The 23180-nt window shown below is 41.7% G+C and overlaps 1 protein-coding gene across 3 annotated transcripts; it reads left to right on the top strand.

The window, feature by feature from the left end:
- The first annotated feature begins 2202 nt into the window (after positions 1-2202).
- LOC144685721 (interleukin-12 subunit beta-like) lies at positions 2203-19911 on the top strand. 3 transcript variants are annotated; one of them, XM_078550539.1, is made up of 8 exons: positions 2203-2314; positions 9369-9444; positions 11458-11715; positions 12212-12320; positions 13917-14110; positions 15662-15852; positions 18096-18298; positions 19636-19911. In XM_078550539.1, the coding sequence occupies exons 2-8, from the start codon at positions 9369-9371 to the stop codon at positions 19658-19660; spliced, it is 1056 nt and encodes a 351-aa protein (XP_078406665.1). In that variant the 5' UTR covers positions 2203-2314; the 3' UTR covers positions 19661-19911. The 3 variants fall into 3 exon arrangements, with proteins under 3 accessions (XP_078406665.1, XP_078406663.1, XP_078406664.1); XM_078550537.1 differs by having other exon boundaries at positions 2210-2424; XM_078550538.1 differs by lacking the exon at positions 2203-2314 and adding an exon at positions 2444-3425.
- Positions 19912-23180: the final 3269 nt, after the last annotated feature.

Genomic DNA, 23180 nt, shown 5'->3' with positions numbered 1-23180 from the left:
CTGCCTAAGGAGCCTTGGTGAATTGCTGCAGCACATCTTGTAGATGGTACACACTGCTGCTACTGTGTATCAGCGGTGGAGGGAGTGAATGTTAAAGGTGGTGGGTGGGGTGCCGATCAAGTGGGTTGCTTTGCCTTGGATGGTGTCAAGCTTCTTGAGTGTTGTTGGAGTTGCAAGGGCAGAGTATTCCACCACACTCCTGACTTGTGCCTTGTAGATGGTGGGCAGGCTTTGGCAACTCAGAGGGTGAGTTATTCATTGCAGAATTCCCAGCTTCTGATCTGCTCTTGTAGCCACAGTATTTATATGACTAGTCCAGTTCAGTTTCTGGTCAGTGGTAACCCCCAAGATGTTGATAGTGGCAATTCAGCATTGGTAATGCCATTGAATGTCAAGGGGAGATGGTTGGATCCCCACTTGTTGGGGTGGTCATTGCCTGGCACCTGTGTGGCACAAATGTTACTTGCCACTTATCAGCCCAAGCCTGGATGTTGTCCAGGTCTTGCTGCATATGGACACTAACTGCTTCAGTGTGAAATGATGCATTTTGGGAGCAACAACATGGAGAGGCAGTATAATCTAAATTGTACTACTTTGAGGAGAATGCAAGGGCAGAGGGACCTCACAGTATATAGCCACAAATCATTGAAGGGCACAAGGCAACAGTTGAAAAGTGTAAAGGATAATCATCTTTGTAAATGGAGACATTTAATATAAAAGCAAGAAAATTATGTCTAACTTTTACAAATCACTGTTTAGGTCTCAGATGGAGCATTGTGCACAATTCTGAGCATCACATTTTGGGAAAGAGGTCAAGACCTTGGAGAGGGCATAGAGAAGGTTTATCAGGATGATAGTAGGAATGAGGGACTTCAGTAACGTGGACATAGGAGAAGCTGGGATTGTTGTTCTTAGATCAAAGAAACTTAAGAACAAACTTCATCGATTTAAAATGATTGGAATAAGAACTAAAGGGGAAATGAGGAGAAATGATATCACACAGAGGATTGTTAATATGTGGAATACACAACCTGAAAGGGTTGTGGAATCAGATTCCATTGGAACTTTCAAAAGGTAATTGAGATGTAGTTGAAGAGAATGAATTTTCAGGATTATAAGGAAAAGTTGGACTGTGGGATTAAATTTAATAGCCCTTTCAAAGAGTTGGCACAATCTGTAAGATTTTATGTATTTCTTATAAGGCCAGATGTCAAAATTTTACCTAATAACACTCCTCTGAAACATCTTGGAATGTGTTATTATTTTTTGATATATGTGGTAAATTGTTGTTGATGGTGGCCAGGGTAGTAATCCCAGCTATTTTTTAACACAATGGGGAGATTGCACTGTCATGGTAATATCACTGGGCTAGTAAACCCAAGGCTCAGCCTTAATGCTCTGGAGACATGGGTTCAAATCCCACCACTGCAGCTGGTGGAATAAAAATAATAATAAAAATCTGGAAAACAAAGCTATGAAATTATCATCGATTGTAAAAAAAAAACCTGACCCATCTGGTTCACTAATGTCCTTTAGGGAAGGAAATCTGCTGTCCTTACCTGGTCTGGTCTGGCCTATCCCAGACCCAAAGCAATATGAAGTTTTGATGAAGAGTCATACGGACTCAAAACGTTAACTGTATTCCTCTCTGCAGATGCTGTCAGACCTGCTGAGTTTTTCCAGCTATTTTTGTTTTTGTTTCAGATTTCCAGCATCCGCAGTATTTTGCTTTTACCCAAAGCAATATGGTTGACTCTTAATTGTACTTAGTTTAAGGGCAATTAGGGAGGGGTACCAAATGCTGGCCTTTCCAGCGATACTCACATCCCATAAAAGGATTAAAAAAAGCTGTCACTAGTCTAGGCTCACCAGTCTACAAGATTGTGTAGAATGGTGGGCCATCCGTGTACTTGTAAACCTCACTAAAACTCAAATGCAGGGCAAAGCTCTAATTTCTAAGCCCCTTTTTTTAAAAAAACGGGAGGCTCTTTCGAAATTGCTGAGCGGGGTTTAACTAAGGTGTGACATGGAGCGATGTGGCAGGGAATGAACACTACAAATATTCCTATAAGGAACTAAGGCAACGCAGCCAGCGAGGCCAAGGGGCTGATTTCAGGCGGGCGGGTTATTATAGGGGCAGTCCCTTTACTTTACATAAAATCCAGTGCCTCATGTTTACACACAAGAGTCAGAAACTGAAAGTGAACAACAGTCAGCACTGAGGGAAGGTCTGACGTCGCAGCGAGCGGGGAGAGAGAGAGAGAGAGAGACAGAGAGGAAGTGGGAAGATCTGTCTCTAGGATGTGAATTTCCCGTGAGATCAGGGCAAAGTTATGGGAAACAACATGGAAGAGGACGTTTACTTTTTGGGATTATCCGATGTGGCATTTATACACAAAAAAAACTCGAGAAGTTGGGGGGGAGGTATGTGAGGGGAAAGAGAGAGAGACCCTTAACCCGCTTTAGAAATTTCCGTATAACTCCCAGTAACTAAAATGAGGGCTTGCCCTCATGCGTGTCTGGATATTTCTGACACCTGTCACTTGGTGATAGAGTATTGTCGAAGCGGACAAGTAAAAAGCCTCCCTTTAATCCTAACGCCAATTCGCATATTTCATCCTAAACACACACATATTTCGATTTCAAATGTTTCTCATAACACACAGTTACATTTTTAAAAGAATAATAATTAGCTCTCTATGCCGCTCGGTAGCTGGAGATAGGTTTAATTTAAATCTACACATCTGTTTTTAAAGTTTTTTTCATGAGGCGTCAAATTTAAAAAGCATTTGAGTCAGCTTTTGCTGTGCTCTGTATGCCCACTGCGCTCCCCCAGCCTGTACCACCTTAGGGTTCACCTTGCCCCTGTCAGTTTCTCATGAACCTGCAATTTCATTCGGTTTCTGCCCTCCCGTCTCTCCCCCAACCCCACCCACCACAAAAAACACACACACACAATAGAAAATGATCAATTGTTAAACCAATACAAACTGTAAGGTGAGATAAAAGGGAAGGAACCGCCCACGGGACGAGACTGTTTTGAAAGTTTACGCACAGAGAATTGGACACTTATTTTCGTTTAACAGGGTTCTTGGCGAATGGAAAGGTGCGCTCCGGAAGGGGTTTGAAGGCGTCTGACAACACAACTGAAAAAAAAACACAAAAGAGGGAGGGGAACCCCCGGGAAATTGAAACGTGGAGTCATTTCTCTGGGACATTATTAGAGAAAAAAAAATCTCGAATGTTTTCACAGGCATATTTAGACTTTTGGGGAGCAGGATTCATTCATTTTCCATTTTCAGTTCTTGCCCCCGCCCCCTCCACTCCTAACTTGATATAAACGCTCAACATTAGCTGGCTAGTTGGACACAGGTGAGAAGAGACTTCAGACCATTGAACAGTGAGCAGTGAGGCAAGGCAGCAAGGTAAATATACTTCGTGTTAGACGGTCCTCTTATTTTCCCTCTTATGAACGGATTTTACATTTCCAGATAGATTTAAATAAATTATCATTAATTACTATTAAATAAATGAGTCGCAGCTAAATAATAGCATCTTAATAATTTGCAAATAGAAATCTTTTATTTAGAAATAGAAGCATGTCGAACTAGTTTAGAAAAAAATTAAAAACAGATGTGTAGATTCCAGCTACCGAACGGTATGGAGATCTATTTATTATTCTTTTTAAAATGTAACTGTTATTAGAAACCTTTGAAATCGAAATATGTGTGTGTAGGGTGAAATATGTGAAATGGGTGTCCGCAACTTTTAATCTGATTTGTTTTATGCGTTGTGCGTCAGTTAATTTGAAATTAATGTGGGAATGATATATTTTGAATCCTCACAGCTTGGTAACTATTAATTTCCTTCATCTAGCGGTCGCAGGAGTTTAACTTTCAAAAACTTGCAAAACTTTTCTCTCGAGAGTATGTGAGGGCATATTCTCTCCTGAAATATGCACTCTTTTCTAATATGCCAAATGGAGGTTAATTCGCTGCTTTTCAAAACAAACCTATCTTTAACAACACTATCCATTCTCGGGGGGTGAGCGCTGCTATCAGAGGCAACATTATCTGCTCATCTCCATCTGCCCTTGAGATATTGATGCGTCGCTTTCTTGAACCGCTGCACTCCTTGTGGTGTAGGTACATGCAAGTTAATTGGCAGCCGAACTGTAGCTGTTAGACAACGAAAATAAGTGTAATTTGATTTATTTTGTGTGAAGAAAAACAAGCACAATTCTCGATTAATGTATTACTAATCGTTAAGCGATTTTTCAACGACTCAATATTTTGCCCCGGCAAGCTCTCAAATGCTCCTACCACCTATTTTGCAGAAGTTTTGTGTTTCAATTGTTACGATTGAAAAAAAACACATTGTTGCTGCGGATGTTAACACAAAAGAGTATCTAAAATTCCTGTTGAGTGGCTTGTGCGGTAACCCCCTTAAGGAATCCCTTGCTTATTTACATAATAGGGACAGCTTGTCCCTTGTATAAAGGGCGATCCTACATCAAAGTGAGAGATGATCAGCAAAGGTTTTGTTTAAAGGTAAGACGATGTTTTAATGTGTGTTAAGTTTGTTTGAAGGTGAAGCGAGTGTCAGGGCTGAGGATGAGAACAGAAACGGCTTGCTTAATGTACCCTAGAGCATATTTTCATATACTGTATACACACCAGAATCCAGCAAATCCAGTTGAAATTGAGAGGGATCCGTTTCAGCGAATAGACCCCAGGTTTTGCAGATGACAAATAACAGATTATCCGGCGCAGTGCTGTAGTATTCCGTGACTATCACCTCACTACATAACATGATAGCCACGGAATTCAACATTTATCACGGTTTTCAACTATGCCTGGCATGTGAAAATGTTATTTTTTAAAAAATCAATGTGAAGAGATACGTCGACGCTGTTCTGGTACCAACATTGAACCGACTCCTCCCAAATTACTGTCTCTGGTTTGTTGTAGCTCGGGCATTGAATGTAAACCCGCTTGTAGCAAAACAACTCGGGCAAGACTTTCTCCACTATAGCCTGGCCAAAATATTCGTGAGGTTAGGATGGTAAAAGTAAGCTCTAATTTCCTTTTTATTGCAATGTTCTTTCAAAGTTGAATTTTAAAAAGGGACACCACGTTGTAGATAGGATTCTATAGGATATACGACACAGAAACAGGCCATTCGGCCCAACCAGTCCATGCCAGCGTTTATGTTCTGCTGGAGCCTCCTCCCACCTTTCCTCATCTAAATCTTTCATAGTAACCATTTATCCCCTTCTCCCTCATTGACCTGTCTAGCATCCCCTTAAATATATCCATACTATCCGCTTCAAACATTCCCTGTGGTAGTGAGTTCCACATTCTTAACAATCTTTTAGTAAAGAAGTTTCTTCAGAATTCCCTGTTAAATTTCTTGAATTTAGAATGTACACCTTATGAAGTGTAGTCTTTCTTCTCAGCACTCTTTTCTCATGCAATATAAATTATTGTTCCCTTTACTAATGGTATTCTTGCAATTCTGTCCTGATGAGTGCAAGTCAAAAAGCTTTAACAGCATGTCTCTTTTTTGAGCAATAAACTGTAACACTGGGATTAGGGAAGGCTGGTCTGTTGGGAAGCGAATTTCAATTTGTCTGGTAACAAACTGTGTAACTAACTCAGAGGTGAAGGCCAGCACAGAAGAATGTCAAACCCTTAGAAGGAGGTAGGTGACAACAGTTTAGGGATTGCAAGCGATGTGCTACAACTGAAAATGGTGAATAGAGAACTTTAAAAATAACCCAGTGGGGTAAATAGTCTCAAATTCATTTTGTAATTTTGTTTTAAATTTGCAAAGAGCCAATTGTGCTGGCAGCAAAGCACCTAAGAATAGTATTTAGATGCCAGTGAGGAATTTGTCTGGTCATTGAGCAATGTGAAACTGGCTGTTTAACTATGGTCTGCTACACCCATAAAGCTCTAAACAGGACTCAGACTAATAGTAGCCATAGTAGATTAATGCCCATAAGTGTCATGAAATGATCACAAAGCAATGGTTGTTAGTTGTGTCCCAGTTGGTAGCATTCTCATCTCTGAGTGCAGTTATTGTTTAAGGCACACTCCAGAGACTTATCTAGGCTGACTGTCCAGTGCCATATTGAGAACTCCTGCATTGTTGAAGGTGCCGACTTTCAGATGAGACGTAAAACCGAGGTCAAGTCTGCCCCCCCAGATGAATTTAAAAGATCCTGTGGCAATCCATGAAAGGGATCAAAGGGTATGGGGAGAAAACGGGAGCAGGCTATTAAGTTGGATGATCAGCCAAGATCATAATGAATGGTGGAGCAGGCTTGAAGGGTCGAATGGCCTACTCCTGCTCCTAGTTTCTATGTTTCTATTATTTTGAAGAAGAGCAAGGGAGTTCTCCCTGTTGTCCAGATCCAATATTCATTCTGCAACCAACATCAATAAAATAAATTATCCTGCCATTGTCAAATTGCACAAATTGGTTATGGAATTCCCTACATTGTAACAGTGACTGCAGTTCAAAAGTACTTCATTGACAGTGAAGCGCTTCAGGACATCCTGAGGTCACTATGTAAAGGTACCAATAGAATTGAAAGTTACTTCCCTTCTTAATCTTGTTAAGGGGTATGGACTGTATCACAAGACTTTACAGTGAAGCATGTGTATTTTAGAGTAATTGTTGTAGAGTGATTAAAACATTTGCCTTCTTGTGTCGAAACACACTGCTTGTCTGAATGGCTTGCAGTGATTATTAATGTGTAGGTAGGTAGCAGTGACCCATAGATAGCAACAAGATGAATGACCATTTCATCTGCTTCTATGTTGTTGGTTGTGGGAGTAAATTTGGACAGGATACAGGGAAGCACTCCTGAATTTCTTCAAATACTGCCACAGGACCTTTACCAGCCACCTGAAATCAGACAACAGCGGGATGAGGCCAAGGCAGATTGGTTCCATTTGAAAGAGAATTGGGTGTCGGCAAGAATTCTTACAGATAAAGGGGGGTGTCAATCCTACAGTGCAGTGAATCCATTCAGGTATGGACAGTCTGCCCCTTGAAGAAGCCTCCTTTTAACATCTCCTCCCAATCCTGGACTCACAGCCTTGAATTCACACCAGAGCTTCTGTATTTTGAGTATAATCTACCAGATGGGATGGTTAATCATGCTCTGAGGATGTCTGACAGAAGGAGACTGTTCCTGTGAACGCTAATGATCTGCCATATCTGTGCCCTGGATTTATCACCAATGTCTTCACTGAAGGAGTAAAAACCCTGACATCACCACTGCAAGTCTGTACAGTGTAAAGACAGCAAATGAATTTTGTGGAGTTTTAGTTATAACGGTTTGTATCCTTAACTAAAGACATCTAACTATCTATCCAGAAGAGAAAAAAACACATTATACTGATCTATTTTCACTTATACGTTTGTAGCCTGGCATGAATTTCAACATTGCGAGCTGCTAGTTGTGAAAATAATAACACAGCAATTTTGTTACTTGCAGTTTTATTGAACTGCAGCTACCAGTTTTGAAGCAATACCTGCTCGGCATGACACTAGCCTCATCACACTGCAGTGAATGTGAGATTGTAATACTGTGGATTCGGGAGGTAATCCAATACTTTTTGCCCAACTGGGCATTAGATGAAGGAGCCGAAATTACTTTGCACAGTTTGATGTAAAACCATTTCTGTACCAATGAAAAATGTGCAATTTAAATTGGTTTTCCTTGCTTGAGAGGCAGAGATATTTTAGAAAAATATACAGGTCTCAAAATGATCCTATGTGTTCTTGAGAAATTTTAACTCTGGTTCAAATTTTAGCTATTTAAAATGAATGGCAAAGAGAGAAATTTCCACACTGGAGTAAAGGAGAGACGAGGAGAGATTTTTTAAATATGCAGTGAGACTGTGATTTAGAATGAAATAAAAAAAACAGGAAATGCTGGAAAAATTTGGCAGGTCTGGCAGCATTTGTGGAGAGAGAAACAGAGTTAACGTTTCAAGTCCGTATGACTTCTTCAGAGCTCTGAAAAAGAATCATACAGGTTTGAAACATTAACTTTGTTTCTCTCTCCACAGGTGCTACCAGACCTGAGGTTTTCCAGTATTTCCTGTTTTTATTCCAGATTTGCAGCATCCGCAGTATTTTGCTTTTATCTATGTGATTTAGAATGCACTGGCTGATGGGGTAGTGGAAGTAGATTCAGTAGTATCTTTCAAAAGGGGAATTGTGCAGTAGATTCAGTAGTATCTTTCAAAGGGGGAATTGTGCATATAAGTGAAAAGGAAAGAATTACAGAGCTACAAGAACAAACAGTGGAGCGTGACTAAACGGATAGGTTTTTTTAAAGAGACAGCACATATATGATGGGCCCAAGGGCCTCCTCCTGGGGTGTAAGATTCTCTTATTCAATCATTTCAGGGCAATGTCCCTAAATATGAGAAGATTCTGATATAAGCAGTTTGCTGCACAATAGAATGAAATTGGGAGCAAAAGTGCAGTGCGTTTACGGTGTACTGCATGCAGTTTTACACCCCTAATGTTTTTGCTATGTGCAGTTTCATGTACAGGTAGATGAGATAGGATGTGATATAATCAATTACGCATGTGTCTGCACCACTGCAATATTAGGTGTTAATTGTTTAAGTGTCAGCTGTTGCTCACAACCACAAGGACAAATAGTTAGACCCTCATATTGACACATGGTTACCACACCTAGCAACTCTGAGTCAGAAGGTTGTGAATTTAAGACCCACTCTGGAGACTTGAGTGCAAAATTTAGGCTGAGGAGTCAAGTGTTAGAACTGAGAGACACCGCTGTCTGAGACACCAGGCCGTCTTTCAGCTAAGGCATTAAACCCAGGTTCCGTGTTCCCTCTCAGGTGAAAGTAAAAGATTCCATGGCATTGTTTTGAAGAAGAGCAGGGGAGTTCTTCCTCCCCAGTGTCATGGCTGCTAATCATTCCTAAACCAAGATTACCAAAACAGATTGTCAGGCCATTATCAAATGGCTATTTGTGGGAGCTTGCTGTGTGCAATTAGCTGCCTCCTTTCTGACATTGCAATAGTGACAACAGTTGAAAAGTACTTCATTGGCTGTAAAGTGTTTGGAGACATCCTGACATCATGGAAGGTGCTATATAAATGCAAGTTCTTTCTTTTCTTTCTCTCCTTTGTATCTTTCTTTTCTTTGCTGTGCAGGATGCAATGAATCCTATTAATTGAAACAGTTCAAGTATTCAAGTCCCTACCGAGAAAGAACATCAGTTCAGAACATACTGACTGTTTCACTGGAACTCTACTGGGAAATTTTCCTGTGTGACCAAACTTCTTATTTTGCCTTGTTTCTTCTCTGACAGATGGTTGGTCATTTGCTCCTCTGTTTGTGGTTCTCATCCTTGACTGTGGCAGTGAAGATGGCATTTGAAGAGAAATGTAAGTGTTTTTTTTGTTGTTGTTAACGTGACGTAAAGTGAACCTGTACTGCAAAGTAACGATTTCATGCCCCAAGCCCTCGGCCAGTCGCACGTACATCAACAACCATGTCTTTCGATAAATAATGGATGCTAATATTAGCAGATACTGCCTACATTTTTCCAAATACACCCTGCAAAAATTTGCTGAAAGGAAAATACTGCAGATGCTGGAAACTTGAAATAAAAACAGAAAATGCAGGAAAACCTCAGCTGGCCTGGCAGCATCTGTGGAGAGGGAAACAGAGTTAATGTTTCAAGTCTGTATGACTCTTCTTCAGAGCTGAAGAGAAGCAGAAATGTGATGGATTTTATACTGTTTAAGAGGGGGTGGAGCAAGATGGAAGGTCAGGAATAGGTAGGAGCTAAGAAGAGATTTGACAAAGATGTCATGGACACAAGACAAAGGAAGTGTTAATGGTAGCAGTAAAGACTAAAGAAAGTGCTGATATTGACAGAATGTGTTAATAGCAGAACAAGGGTCAGTGCTCTGTGAAAGCACAACATAGAAACAGGTGACAGTTGGCCGTGGGGAGGGGAACTTGGGGGAAAAGAGTAAAAAAATTTAAATTGAAAAAAAATATACATATATACAAATAAAAATAAATAATAAATAAATAATTAAAATGGATTTAAAAAGGGGTAAAGATGGAGGGGAAAATCCTTAGTAGGAATTGGCAACTGGTCTCCTGGATGCTGCTGCTGGCAATTTGGGAGAAACCATCCTCTCTGTGAGGTTCATGTATGAGTAGTACTGTGACTGTTGTGGTTTGCAACCAAATGGTGTTTGTCTGAGCCTTGCTGGTCTCCCCACTATTCGGAACACATGGCTTCATTTTCAGGTCGACGGGGTGGTAACAACATCATGGCCAACAGAAATAGCCTGGAAACTCTGTGAGTCCCTGAGAGAGCAGCTGGGGAAGGTAGACAGAGGCACATGCACACACACACAGACTTGAGAAAGAGATCGAGAAACACAGACTGGGGAGAGAGAAAACAATGAAAAAACTAGAGGGGGCAGAGAGAAATGCAAACCAGGGAGGGAGAATTCATGTTGCCCTGCAATGTGTTAGGCAGCTGCTCTCTGAGGACTGTATCTCACTTTCCGATAGCTGGGCTTCAGTGGTGGGGTGTGGGAATTGAATTAGGTTTAGTGTTGATTTTAATTGTTATTTTTAAGAGCTTTTGCTGTGTCTTGTAAAATGTCATAAAATTGTATGCACACTTGGGTTCAAAACTGTGTATATTGATGATGTTTTGTTGAATCAATACATTTACTTGGTGTATTCTCTAGGATGACCACAAGTAGTTTCGTTTAAACACATCCTTAAATCTTTCTGTTCTTTTATGTTCTTTGATTTATAATTTGTTAATCAACCCGCTAGAAAACAAAAAGTCTTGTTTTATTTGTGTGGCTTCATGATAATAGAACTCTCAACTAAATGGAATATTTGCAAACAGCAGACAAATGTCATGTGGTTAATCATCACATGAGTGATGTCAAATGACTGAAGGGACTGAGCTCTAATGTCACATGATCAAATCTCCAGGAGTACTTCAAACTGGCAATCCTAGTCCTGAGCAGTAGAGTGACCCCACCTCTCCCTGTGGCTGTGTAGGGTAATGCTCCCCCCAGTGTGATATTGAGCTACACATTCAGTGTATGAAGCACTTTGAAATATTCTGAGGTCATGAAAACGCTAAACAATACTCTTTCTCTCATTCCCGGAAGGAATGGACTTCAATGGAAGAGAAAATCAGACAGGATGTAAGATGGGGCTGCCAATTCACTCTCACCCAAGACAACTTTCACCACCCCCACAAAACATTAACAAAACAATTTTCTTTATTTAAGTATATGAAAATCTCACCATGTGAGAGCCAGTGTGAATTCTGCCTCTAACCTTTGGTTTAACCTGTAGTGACTTCAGAGCTTTTTCATACCTAATAAAAATATATCTCTATATTTTCACAGACACTATTGTAAACAAGACCAATCAGTTCGTACAGCTGAACTGTGAAGCCTCCCCTGATCAGCTGCGGACTGGCATCCACTGGCGGCTCGATGGTGTGCCACTCAGCAAGAATGCCCATTCAAACACACTCGACTTGGAAGTGACAGACCGGCCAGATGCGGGCAACTATAGCTGTCACGCCAACAGCACGGCAGCATTACTAAAACACTACTACATACTGATAGATGTGGAGAGACAGGCTGATAAAATACTCGAAGGTGAGAGTTCCATAAGTGCAAAGTGCCGTGATAAAAATGGCCCATGGGTGCCAGAAGCACTCAGCTATACTACCGGTTGCAAACTGCACACTGGTCAGATCGCACAATTCGTTCCATTTACCTCTGGGTGAGAGCTCCACACACACTGGTGCCCCAAATGGGGCAATTACACATACCAGCAAGGAGCTAGCAGAAGCAGAATACTTGAGAGGGGATGAAAGTGGGTGTTGCTGAGGGAGGTCTTGCCAGCTTGGGCACAGGGAGCTGGAGATTGAGATTTTCACTGGTAGTAATCTGGTACATAAACCTGCATGAAGTATATCTTGAATTTCCTTCAAATGTGTAGGACTTGCCAAATGATAAAAGGCCATGATCCATCTACTTTGCCTTCTACCATCCTGGTAGTTGAATGATACAATGATAATGGAGTTGTTAACTATAGCAATCAACCTCTATCAAAGTGTTGTGATCTGTTTTTTTCTCTGCCTACAAACAGAAACAAATGGAAAATGCATCACATGCCAAGCGGAGAGATTTGGTAAGACCTTCACCTGCTTCTGGAAAGAGAGAGAAAAAGCCAAATTCTCAGCAAGCTTCCACCGTGAGTAAGTAAGCCCATTTCAATTTATCACTTATTCAGCACATATATGTTTTCACGTGAAGAAATAGCCTGTCCTTTCTTTTTTCAATGCTCGCGAGCCAGATCGATATTGGTGTAGGTGGGGGTGAGGTAGGGGGCGGGGAACAGAACCTTTCCCCATACAGATCCCTTCAGGTTTCATTTGGCAGAAGAGTGATGCACTGACTCCAGTAGTGTATCTTCGTCCCAGTCCTCAGTATGCCAGTCACACACTGTGCCAGGACAAAGTGTTTCTCAACCCTGTGACCAATGAATCAATGCTGGATCCCTACATTCAGCAGACATGAGGGGGCTTTGGGAGTGTGAGGAGTTTCAGTTGGAGCTTCCTCCGTGGATGCAACATGAACGTTAGACCTAAATAGGCATGTGACTTTGTGTACTCATTTTGTCAATATCAGCTTAGGACCAAGCACCCTCCCTAACTCCTTAGACTGCAGCCATTTTATGTGGGTCTCCATGGGCGTAAATTGCATTCAACAATCAGGGTGAAAGCAACGCTGGTATATTCCGCTGCTAAGTATGAAAATATAAGCTTCAAACCATTGAACCATCATTCACCTACATCAAGCACAGCATGTTTAATAACCTGCAGTCAGGAAATCTAATTAACTTTTAATGTGGCCATAAACATTTCATTTAAAGAAACAGTAAATATGAGCAGGTTTCAATGAGGAAAGTTTTTATTTTGAAGCACTCTAACGGTTTGCAACAAAACAACTGAAAAAGTTGTTTCTTTTCCTGTACCACATCCTGAACCTGTTTGCAATGTTGAGAGTACACACAAACAGAGAGCACTCGCATTTAGGCTGCATGTTTGTTCTGTGATCAGGTTACAGGCTTCTCTGGGCACAAACGTGCTCGAAGCTCAAGGACAGGTGATTTTCATTCTATCTATCTGAGCTAGATTTTGAACCTAGTTCCAAGAGTGAAAGGCTTCTGTCCAATGCATTGTGCCATAAAGCCCGATACTTTTTAATGAGTGTAGACAACACTCATTGTAGCTCAGCATGTCTGATCCTGGGGCCAGTTGATTCACAATAGAGAAGGCTGATTCTCTGCTTGGTCATCCCTTAATTGTTATCACCCCATCCAAGTGGTTCAGTCATCCTGTAGAAAAGGAAAACCTGCTCTCCTCACCTGGTCTAGGCCTATAAATGACCCCAGTTAGGCACCAATGTGGTCGACTCTTAACTGCCACTTGGAAGTAGCTTAGGGAAACAACTCAGTTATATCAGAACTGCTAGTCACTTGTTCAAGAGGGCCCACTACCACGTTGTTGGAGCAGCGAGAGATGCTGACCTTGCCAGTGACACCCATCGTCTGAGAATTAATTGCAAAAAAAAAATCATATCTCGATGCAAGGTAGATCCCTCCTGTTCTCTGGCCCAAAAATATGTCCCCAGTCATCCTTAATTGAGACCCCCCTGCTGCAGCAGTGCAACAGTTCCTATTTGCTCGGCTATCCGTCCTTTGGGTGAAATAGTTAACACATGCTCTTTACTTTCCGGCCTGTGTACTGTGCGGGTTTCGGTATTCACTTCTTTCTCCTGTTGTGTTGCAGTGGTTGGAACGGAGACTCCAAGGGCTGTGTCTTGACACCATGCAAGACCTCAGATTGCACTGTCCAAGCAACCTGCACAGACCAGACCTTCTCCCCATACGCTGAAGAATTGAGGCAAATCACCTTCACTGTGGAGACAGCTACAAGCAAACGATACAAAAAGTACACCGAACACTTTTACATCAGAGATATTTGTAAGTATACACATGAGAAAAAGACTTATCTCTTGAAAATTGACTAATGTTAGCTCATTGAAACTAACATTACTGATATTACTGGATCTTTTTATTGGACCTGGTTGTGATACGTAATGCCTCCTCTGATTTTTACCTGGAAACCTTGTGCTAAAACAGAATGACACAATAATTTTTAACTCCCTGGATGACCAGGTGAATCAAGTCATTTTTCAACCTAATGCTGGCCCATTCGAACCAGAAGACCCAGGCCTTGAAGATAAAATTCTCACCCTTGAGCTCAAATCCCTCCATGGCCTCACCCCTCCATATCCCCAGCCCTAAAACCCTCAGATCTTTGCTTTCCTCTCACACTGGCTTCTTGTGCATCCCCCATTTCCTTCATCCACCATTGGCAACAGAGAGGAAAATAGAGAGGCTTTAGATCATGATTGACACCTGGGTGGGGTAGCGAAGGTAGGGGGTGGTGACGTTCCCTTTGGAAAGTGCAGATGGAAGATGATAATATTGCGATAGGAGATGCCCCCAACCATGGCCAAAGATCTTACTTGGCCAAGTCTGATACACTGGGCGGAATCTTCAGCTCTGAAGACTAAGTTCGGTGGCAAGTGCGGGAATGCGAGTGATTCCCGCTGCGGGGGCAGGGGGGTATGGGATGGCTGAACATGCACAATCTTGCGCTGTTCAGCTCATTACTTATGCATCTGTGCCAATCTCGTGGCGCAGGTGGACAGGAAGTCGCCTCCCTCACCGTTACCTCAAGGGCTTGAAGATCCGGCCACCGTATTTGAAAGGCACCTAGACAGCCTCCCTCCTTTACCCACTTAGCCTGCCTCCCAGGACCTGCCTCCTGTCCACCTTCACCCAACCCCACCTCCACCCTGCCCACCAGCCACAACCTTCCCCCGCTTCCAGCCTTGGCGCAGCTTGTGCTATCGGCACCCAATATGAGTGAAGTTATGAGCCATCCCCAAGAAGGCAAAAGCAGCATCTGACCTCAAAGTTGTGGAAGAAGTGAAGCTGGCCACCTGCATGCCACTTATGTACAGTCACAAAAGTGAACACTCTAATATCTCGCTGGCGGGGAGCTTAATTTGACAGGGGGACTTAATTCCGATGAGGTGGACTTTTAATGAGCATGCATGAGATGCTAATACATGCAAAAGGACTTCCCGATGTTGTCCGTCGGGAAGCTCGGCCTGCCTTTAAAACCCCGAGAGCAGAATTCCTACAGTTCATCCCGATGTTGGGAAACTGATTTTTGGCCTCACCCCAAATTAAGTTCCAGCGCTCACCATGATTCCCGCTGCTGGCAGGATCAAAAGGTTCCACCCATTGAGAATAGCTAAATAGGCAGAAGGAAGGGTGGGGAAAATGACAAAAAAAAGCAATGGCAACAATTTATTTGTAATGGAATGAGGTGGAATCCTTATCAATGTATTTATTTTATTCTGGGGGCAGTTCAACAAAAAGGTTGTGCACCTGGCACTTGGGTCAAGGGAGGGGAATGTCCTCAAACCATTCTTATGGCATCTCCTGCTTCCTCCTCAGTAAAACCCGCTGCTCCGAAGGAACCAACGATCATTGTGAGGAGTCATAAATTACAAGTCAACTGGCAGTACCCAGATTCCTGGAACAGTCCCCACTCTTACTTCCCTCTACAGGCCCAGGTCAGTGTTGAGCTGACCTGCAGAAAGAACAAACATAAGAGACACATCTGGAACAAGGATGCAGCAGTTGAGGTACGTTTTGGGATGTAGGTAATTTGTCGAAAGTTGCTCAGCAGAGACATTGAGAGGTGTAATGAATAAGCATGCTGTCCTGTCACTGAAAAACAAAAGAAATAACTTACATTTCTATAGTGCCTCAGGACACCCCAATGCGCTTCCCAGCCAGCTGAGTGGTTTTGAAATTGCAATCGCTATTTTAATGTAGGAAACGGGGCAGACAATTTGTGCACAGCAACGTTCCACGAATAACAGTGAGGTATTGACCAAATCATCTGTTTTGAGTGATGGTCGGTGGAGAAAGATTAGTCAGAAGCCCTCTGCTTTTCTGTGAAAATTGTGCTATGGGATCTTTTATATCCACTTGAGAGGCCAGGTGGGCCATTGGTTTGATGCCTCATCCAAAAGACAGCAGCACCAACAGTGCAGCACTCCCTGTGACCTCCTGGATTATCTGCTCAAGCCTTTGTAGTGGAATTGAGATGGATGAATAGTTCTCAGTTACTTTTGAGAGTGCTGCCCTCTCTCATCACAGTTTAATGTTTGCTTACAATCTTTTGCAAGGCAGATTGTGATGGTTTATGGAGGGAGAGGGTTCAGTTGGCCTTGCGGCCTTTCTCATTCCATGCTTTCCGAAGTTCAGAGTTACACATCCTATACATCTACCCCAGGTTGAGTGTTGGGTACAGTGCTATTATTATAAAGGGGAGAAAGAAATGTTCAAGCCAAGATATAAGACAGTATATCCAAATGCCTTGGATCAAAATTTATACCTGAATTACTGGTGAAAAAAACAGATGATCAGGTTAACATTGCATTACTGTTGTGGGATCTTGCCATGTGTAAATTGGCTGTCCCCATTCTCTATTGTACAACAGCAACTACACCTGAAAGGTACTGTACTTCATTAGGTGGGAAGCACTTTGGGGAATCCTGAGGATATGTAAAACATGATATAATTGCTAGTTCTTTCTTTGTCTTCCATGTAATGGTAGTGACTTGGGGGAATCTTTTTATACAATGGTGTAATACATAATAAGATCAGTAGGTGGCAATAAACACATGCACGAGCGCGCACACACACACACACATACACACACACACACACACGTGCATGCAGCTGACATTCCCAAACAGCAAAATACAGAACCAACAGGTAACATGCCAGTACTGCCACACAGGCAGAAACCCCTGAATTTCTCTCCGACAGGCTTGCCCCTCATCCAAAAGGGGCAGGACCGAGGGAGGAATTGTAATCTCTAGTTCCAAGATTTCTTTTGTCACTGTTAAGAACCTCAGTGACGGGAGTTTAATTTTATATGTCAAACATTTATTTAATATTAATATTAAGAAGTGAGGATACTTAAAATGTTTAAACAAAAAATCCAATAGGGTAGAAACAGAAACTATTTCCTCTGGTGAGGGAATCAAGAAAGAAGGGACATACTCTTAAAATTAGAGCTAAGCCATTTAGGAATGAACTGAGGAAAGACTATTCACAATAAGAACAGAAAGTGCTTTAAATGCTCAGCAGGTCTGGCCTTCTGTGCAGAGAGAAACAGAGTTAATGTTTTGAGTTCGATATGACTCATCTTTGGAACTTTGGACTTTTTCACACAAAGAGGAGTGGAAACCTTGAATTATCTCCCCAAAAAGCTGTTGAGGCTAGAGAATTTTTAAAAATATATGCAGCAAGTTGTTATGATGTGGAATACACTGCCTGAAAGGGTGGTGAAAGCAGATTCAATGGTAGCATTGAAAATGAAATTGGATAAATACTTGAGAAGGAAAAAGCTACACGGCCATGGGGGAAGAGCAAGGAGTGGGAATAATTGGATCGCTCTTTCAAAGAGCGGGCAAAGACAGGATGGACCAAATTGTATCCTTCTATGCAGTGTGATTCTAGGAAGTTCTTAGACTTGCAGCTGTTGTGCAGTAACTAGCCCAGGAGTATGTCACACTGTTTCTGAATGCCCAGAAAATGTCCCTTTTTTAGCATTGACACCTTGAGCATAAATTCCATCGAAGGAAGTTGGATCAAAATTTTTGCCATTTGACAGGACAGATCGATGTGAACCTGTAAGAAGGAAAGACAAAGCCTGTTTTAAACAAACAAACCTTTCAGGTTATGGGTTAGGCTCGACTCTCAGATCAGGCCTTCATCGTGTCTATAGCCACTTGATGTTGAAATAATGCTGTGTGATTCTTTTTTCGTGCAAAACAATGTCAAACTAACATTGATTTTTTTTTCGTTGCAGCCACTGATTCAATGCTGCGATGTCCCTGAGATTCAGCATCGGCCAAAACGCTATCAGAAGATCAGCTGCTACACCGAAAATCCCAGTGTGGTGTTTTCATTCACCAAGAAGCTGTCTCACAAGATAGGCAGGATATGTGTCCGTGTGAGGGAGTTGTTCTTCAATTCTACTTGGAGCGAGCCCAGCTGCAAAAGTTGCCAAGCGTAAGTGAAGGGCAGGAGGAGCAACTTTAAAGATTAATTTTACAAGCTTTACAATTGTGAGTCTCTTGCCAGGGGACTTTCATCCAACTGGAGCTCCCCACTTCCCATGGCCAAGCAGCCATCTGATGTTTGTCACCATTTAATGATTGGGTGGATCGAGAGAAACCATTTTGCCTGTTGGGGGAGCCCAGAAGAAGGAGATGTAACCTTCAAATTAAAGCTAAGCCATTCAGAGGTGATGTCAGAAACCACCTTTTCACAATACGGCTTGTGGAGATCTTGAGCTCCCTGCCACCAAAAAGCTATTGAGGCTCAGGGTCAATGGAAAATTTCAATCTATGATTGCTAGGTTTTCATTAGGCAAGGTTATTATGAGTTACAGAATCAATGTAGGTAGATAGCATTCAGATACATATCAGCGATGAGCTAACTGAATGGCGGAGCAGGCTTAAGGGGTTCAATGACTTCCTCCTATTCCTCCTGCTAATACAAAAGTAGGGAGGTTATGCTTCAGTTGTACAGGGCATTGGTGAAGCCACATCTGGAGCATTGTGTGCAGTGCTGGTCTCTTTATTTAAGGAAGGTTATAAATGCATTGCAAGCAGTTCAGAGAAGGTTTACTAGACTAATACCAGGAATGGGCCTCTTATGAGGAAAGGTTAGACAGCTTAGGCTTGTATCCACTGGAATTTAGATGAGTAAGAGGTGCCTTAATTGAAACATATAAGATCCTGAGGGGTCTTGACAGGGTGGATGTGGAGAGGATGTTTCCTCTTGTAGAAGGATCTATAACTAGGGGTCATTGTTTAAAAATAAGGGGTCATCCATTTAAAACGGAAATGAGGAGAATTTTTTTTCTCACATGTTCGTGAGTCTTTGGAGCTCTCTTCCTCAAAAGGCAGTGGAAGCAGAGTCTTTGAATAGTTTTAAGGCAGAGCTGGATAGGTTCTTGATAAGCAAGGGGGTGAAAGGTTATCGGGGGGTAGGTGGGAATCTGGAATTGAGGTTAAATCAGACCAACCATGAGCTTATCGAATGGCAGATTTGGCTCGGGGGGGCCGAATGGCCCACTTCTGCTCCTAATTTGTATGTTTGTATGTGCTATGTTTTGAATGTGTATACTTCCTCAGAAACTGCCTTTTTTCTTCTGATGTAGAGGCAAAGACTGTATGCCTTACAATTCTATGCCTGTTGTTGAAGTGCTCACTAGTGACACCAGTATTCTAGAAATAAAGCGTTCAGTTCCCCAGCGCTATCGTCCCTGGGCTCAAACTTCTCATGAACGTATGAGACATTCATACAGTTGCTAACAACCTCACGTATTCATCTGTTCACAGGACAAAACGATCAGGAAGATATTGAGGCTGTGGAAGTCTGGGTGCATTTCTGTCTGTCGTGCTACAGTGAGACCCTACACTACCCTCAAGCACAGTCTTTAAATAAGCTAGAGGTCTGTCAAAAGCTGCCTTGTTGAAATGAATTATAGCAGAGTCAATATTCTTTATTTAACTTTTTTATTATTTACTTTCTAATTTATTCAGAGCTAATTTAATAATTTAAGACATTTTTCTCCTGTTACACTGTTGTGAGTGGAGCAGAGTTGCTCCAATTAGTACGAGCATATCTGGCTGGTGGGAGGGAGGGAGGGAGGGAGGGTGGGAAGGAAACTGGCCAGGGTTCCTGCCCCTAATCATTATCTATGGCCCCTCAATGGAGAGTGTACATGCGGTTATTGGGGGAAGTCTGGATCAGGTTTAGCCAAGATGCCACCCATGGCAATTCCTGTTATAGGTTCGTCATTGATGATTCAGGAAAAGTATTCATTGACAGAAATGTCAAAAACCTTAATCACTGAGATACTTGGGCCCGATTTTAACTCTCTGTAAGCGAATGGGTTTTGAATGAGTTAAAATCTCGCCCAACGAGTGAGGCAGATCTCCATCCCGTTCTAACCCAAGCCACAAGAAATATTTCGGCTCTTCCATCAAATAAGGGACATTCACTAGCCCTTTATCTAGTAGATTCCAGTCAGGAACACTGAGTAATTATTTAATTATCTATGAGCTACTTTGTTGAGATAATTTTTCAGCATTTATTTAATCATTGAGCAACCTGTGATTTTTGCATATCTTGTAATGCTGATTTGGCATAACAGGATGGTAATTTAGTGGTTAGAGGAGTAATCCAGGGACTTGGATTAATGATTAATAATTAATAACTGTAATTCAAATCCCACTGTGGAAATTTGAGAGTTTGATTTTAATTTTTAAAAAATCCTGAAATAAGATGCTAATAAACATAAAAGTGGCCATATTGTAGAAACGAGCAGGCTAGGAGGGAAACCTGCCACCCTTACCCAGTCTGCTCTCTATATGACTCCAATGTGGTTGATTCTAACTGCCCTCTGAAGTGGCCTAGCAAGCCATTCCATTTGAACAAACCACAATCAAGCAGAACACCACCACCTTCTCAGGGTGAGTTATAAATGTCAGCCCATTCCTCAAAAAGTAATTTATAAAAATGAATGCACAGATTACTGTTGCCTAATGCCAACATTCTATTTACTAAATAACATATTTTTGTAAACAGTTGCCATGACATTCTTACATGTGCTTGACCCAACATGCGATGCATATACTCTGTTCCTTGTAGGAAGATAACCTTGGTTTTGTTTGAACATATGGTTAGTTATCGCTTAAGTCCCCTCAAAAGCTTAAACATGTCCATTTTCATTGACCTTCGTTATGCACAATTGGAATAAACAGGCACAGTATGCCATGCATGGGAATTGAGTGGGAGGCTGTGTCGCATCAAAGAGTTCACCTGACACTGCACGCTCATGATAAAGGATAAATTCACACAGCTCTGCTGCTAGTATAGAGTCTTGTTAAGTAACGATGGGATGGCGGTGGAGCTACAGCTTTGCTACTTTGACCCTAGCTCACCTTTGGACAAACTCTAGTTGAGCAGCAGAGCTTAGCATAGTTACCCCAGTAATAGATAGGGGCAATTACCCAGGTTTGGGTTTCCATTTCAATGGCGAACCCTGCACATGTAAAATGGTGGCATCTCAAGGGGTTTTTTTTGTCACAAGGGGTATTTGTATGGAATTCCAATTAATGAGGTGTTCTTAAAAGTTTGAGTCTATTGATATTTTGCCATGGTAATAAGTGATGATTTGACAATGAAGAAAAAGCATGCAAATGATTCAAAGTGTTCAATAACTACTGATCATAAGTTGTTGCAAATGTCCCATCTTTCCGTGGCATATATTTATTTCTGAAAAACCATTGGATTGTGTCAATTCTTGGGATCTGTTACACTTTTTTTAACAAAAATGTCCATGTATTGGAAGAATTGAATTCTAATTTATTCTATTTAAGTTAATATTTTGTTTTATTTGCCAATAAAAAATACTTTGCAAATACCAACTTGTTTCAAGTTTCTTTTTAACAGAAAAGGATTTAAAGGATGCACCTTTAAAAGCAAAAAAACTGCATTTTTATGGCACCTTCAACATAGCAAAATGTCCCAAGGTTTTTAAGTTGCTCCCATTCATTAAAGGGATTTCTAGTAGACACCTTTATTCCATCTGAATAGGCTTAGTTAGGCTTCATTTTTGATTATTACTTCCTGAGATGACCAAGCCATTTTGGAACCTCCTCCTCTCTGCTCCATCCAGTTAGATTAAGCATTGGTTTGATGTAGCAACTGTATCGATAGAGATCTGAGCTTCAAAATCATAATATGCAATATTAGGGCATGAATGTTCAGTTTGTGTGCGAAATTACATTTCCGGCATTTTACTGATGTGTTAACATTTAAGAAAGAATGGCCTCCATCTCTATAGCACCTTTGATGACTTCAGGGTTTCCCAAAGTGCTTCACAGCCATTTAAGTACTTTTGAATCAAGTGTAGTTATTGTGGTAATGTTAAGAAACACAGCAGCCAATTTGTGGACAGCAATAAGACATTGGCCTGATAACCTCATTTTATCGACCTTAGTTGAGGGATAAATATTGGCCAAAACACCAAAAAGACTCCCCTGTTCTGCTTTGATACAGCATTGTGAAGTCACTTGTGGCTATATGAGAGGGAAGACATTGGTCTTGGTTTAAACATTGCCTCCTAAAGATAAGCTCTGACGATGTAGTGCTCTCTCAGTGCTACACGGGAGTGTCAGCCTAGATTAATATGTTTAAGTCTCTGGACTTGAACTCAAGCTCACAGCCTTCTGACTCAGAAACAGGAGTGTTACTAACTGAGCCACAGCTGGACATATACACAGTGCATTATTTCAGCCACTTACCCTGGAACTGTATTGAATAGCTACACACAGTTATCACACAGAGTATGTTCTCGATTTGGAAGGACTGCGGTCCAAGAACTGGGTTAACTCCTTCCATCTAACTCTCGTGAGGTAACCCACTTGTTATGATTGCATTTTCATGGGGCCCTGTCACTGCCAGCATTCCACAGGTCAGAGTGTCTCAAAACATCTCTCATAGTACAACTGGCCATGAAAAGCTCTATAATCTACTGAGCTGAAAGCCCCTTAAGGCTCACGCAAATAGTGAAACCCTGCCTTCTGTTCCACCCCTCCAACTTTCCTCCCTTTCCTGCCCCAGGGTTAGAATCAGAGAATCACAGAATTGTTACGGTGTAGAAGGAGGCCATTCAGCCCATCATGTCTGCACCGGCTCAGAAAGGATCAAATTGGCCAGGGCTACCCCATTCCTGATTGCTTTCCAATGACTCCCAGAGTACTTAAGGAAGTGGCCCTAGAAATAGTGGATGCATTGGTGGTCATCTTCCGAGATTCTATAGACTCTGGAACAGTTCCTACAGATTTGAGGGTAGCTAATGTAACCCCAATACTTA

The sequence above is a fragment of the Cetorhinus maximus genome, chromosome 10, assembly GCF_964194155.1.
Source record: "Cetorhinus maximus chromosome 10, sCetMax3.hap1.1, whole genome shotgun sequence".
In the NCBI taxonomy this organism is placed as follows: domain Eukaryota; kingdom Metazoa; phylum Chordata; class Chondrichthyes; order Lamniformes; family Cetorhinidae; genus Cetorhinus; species Cetorhinus maximus.
This window is presented reverse-complemented; position numbering and strand designations above follow the sequence as displayed.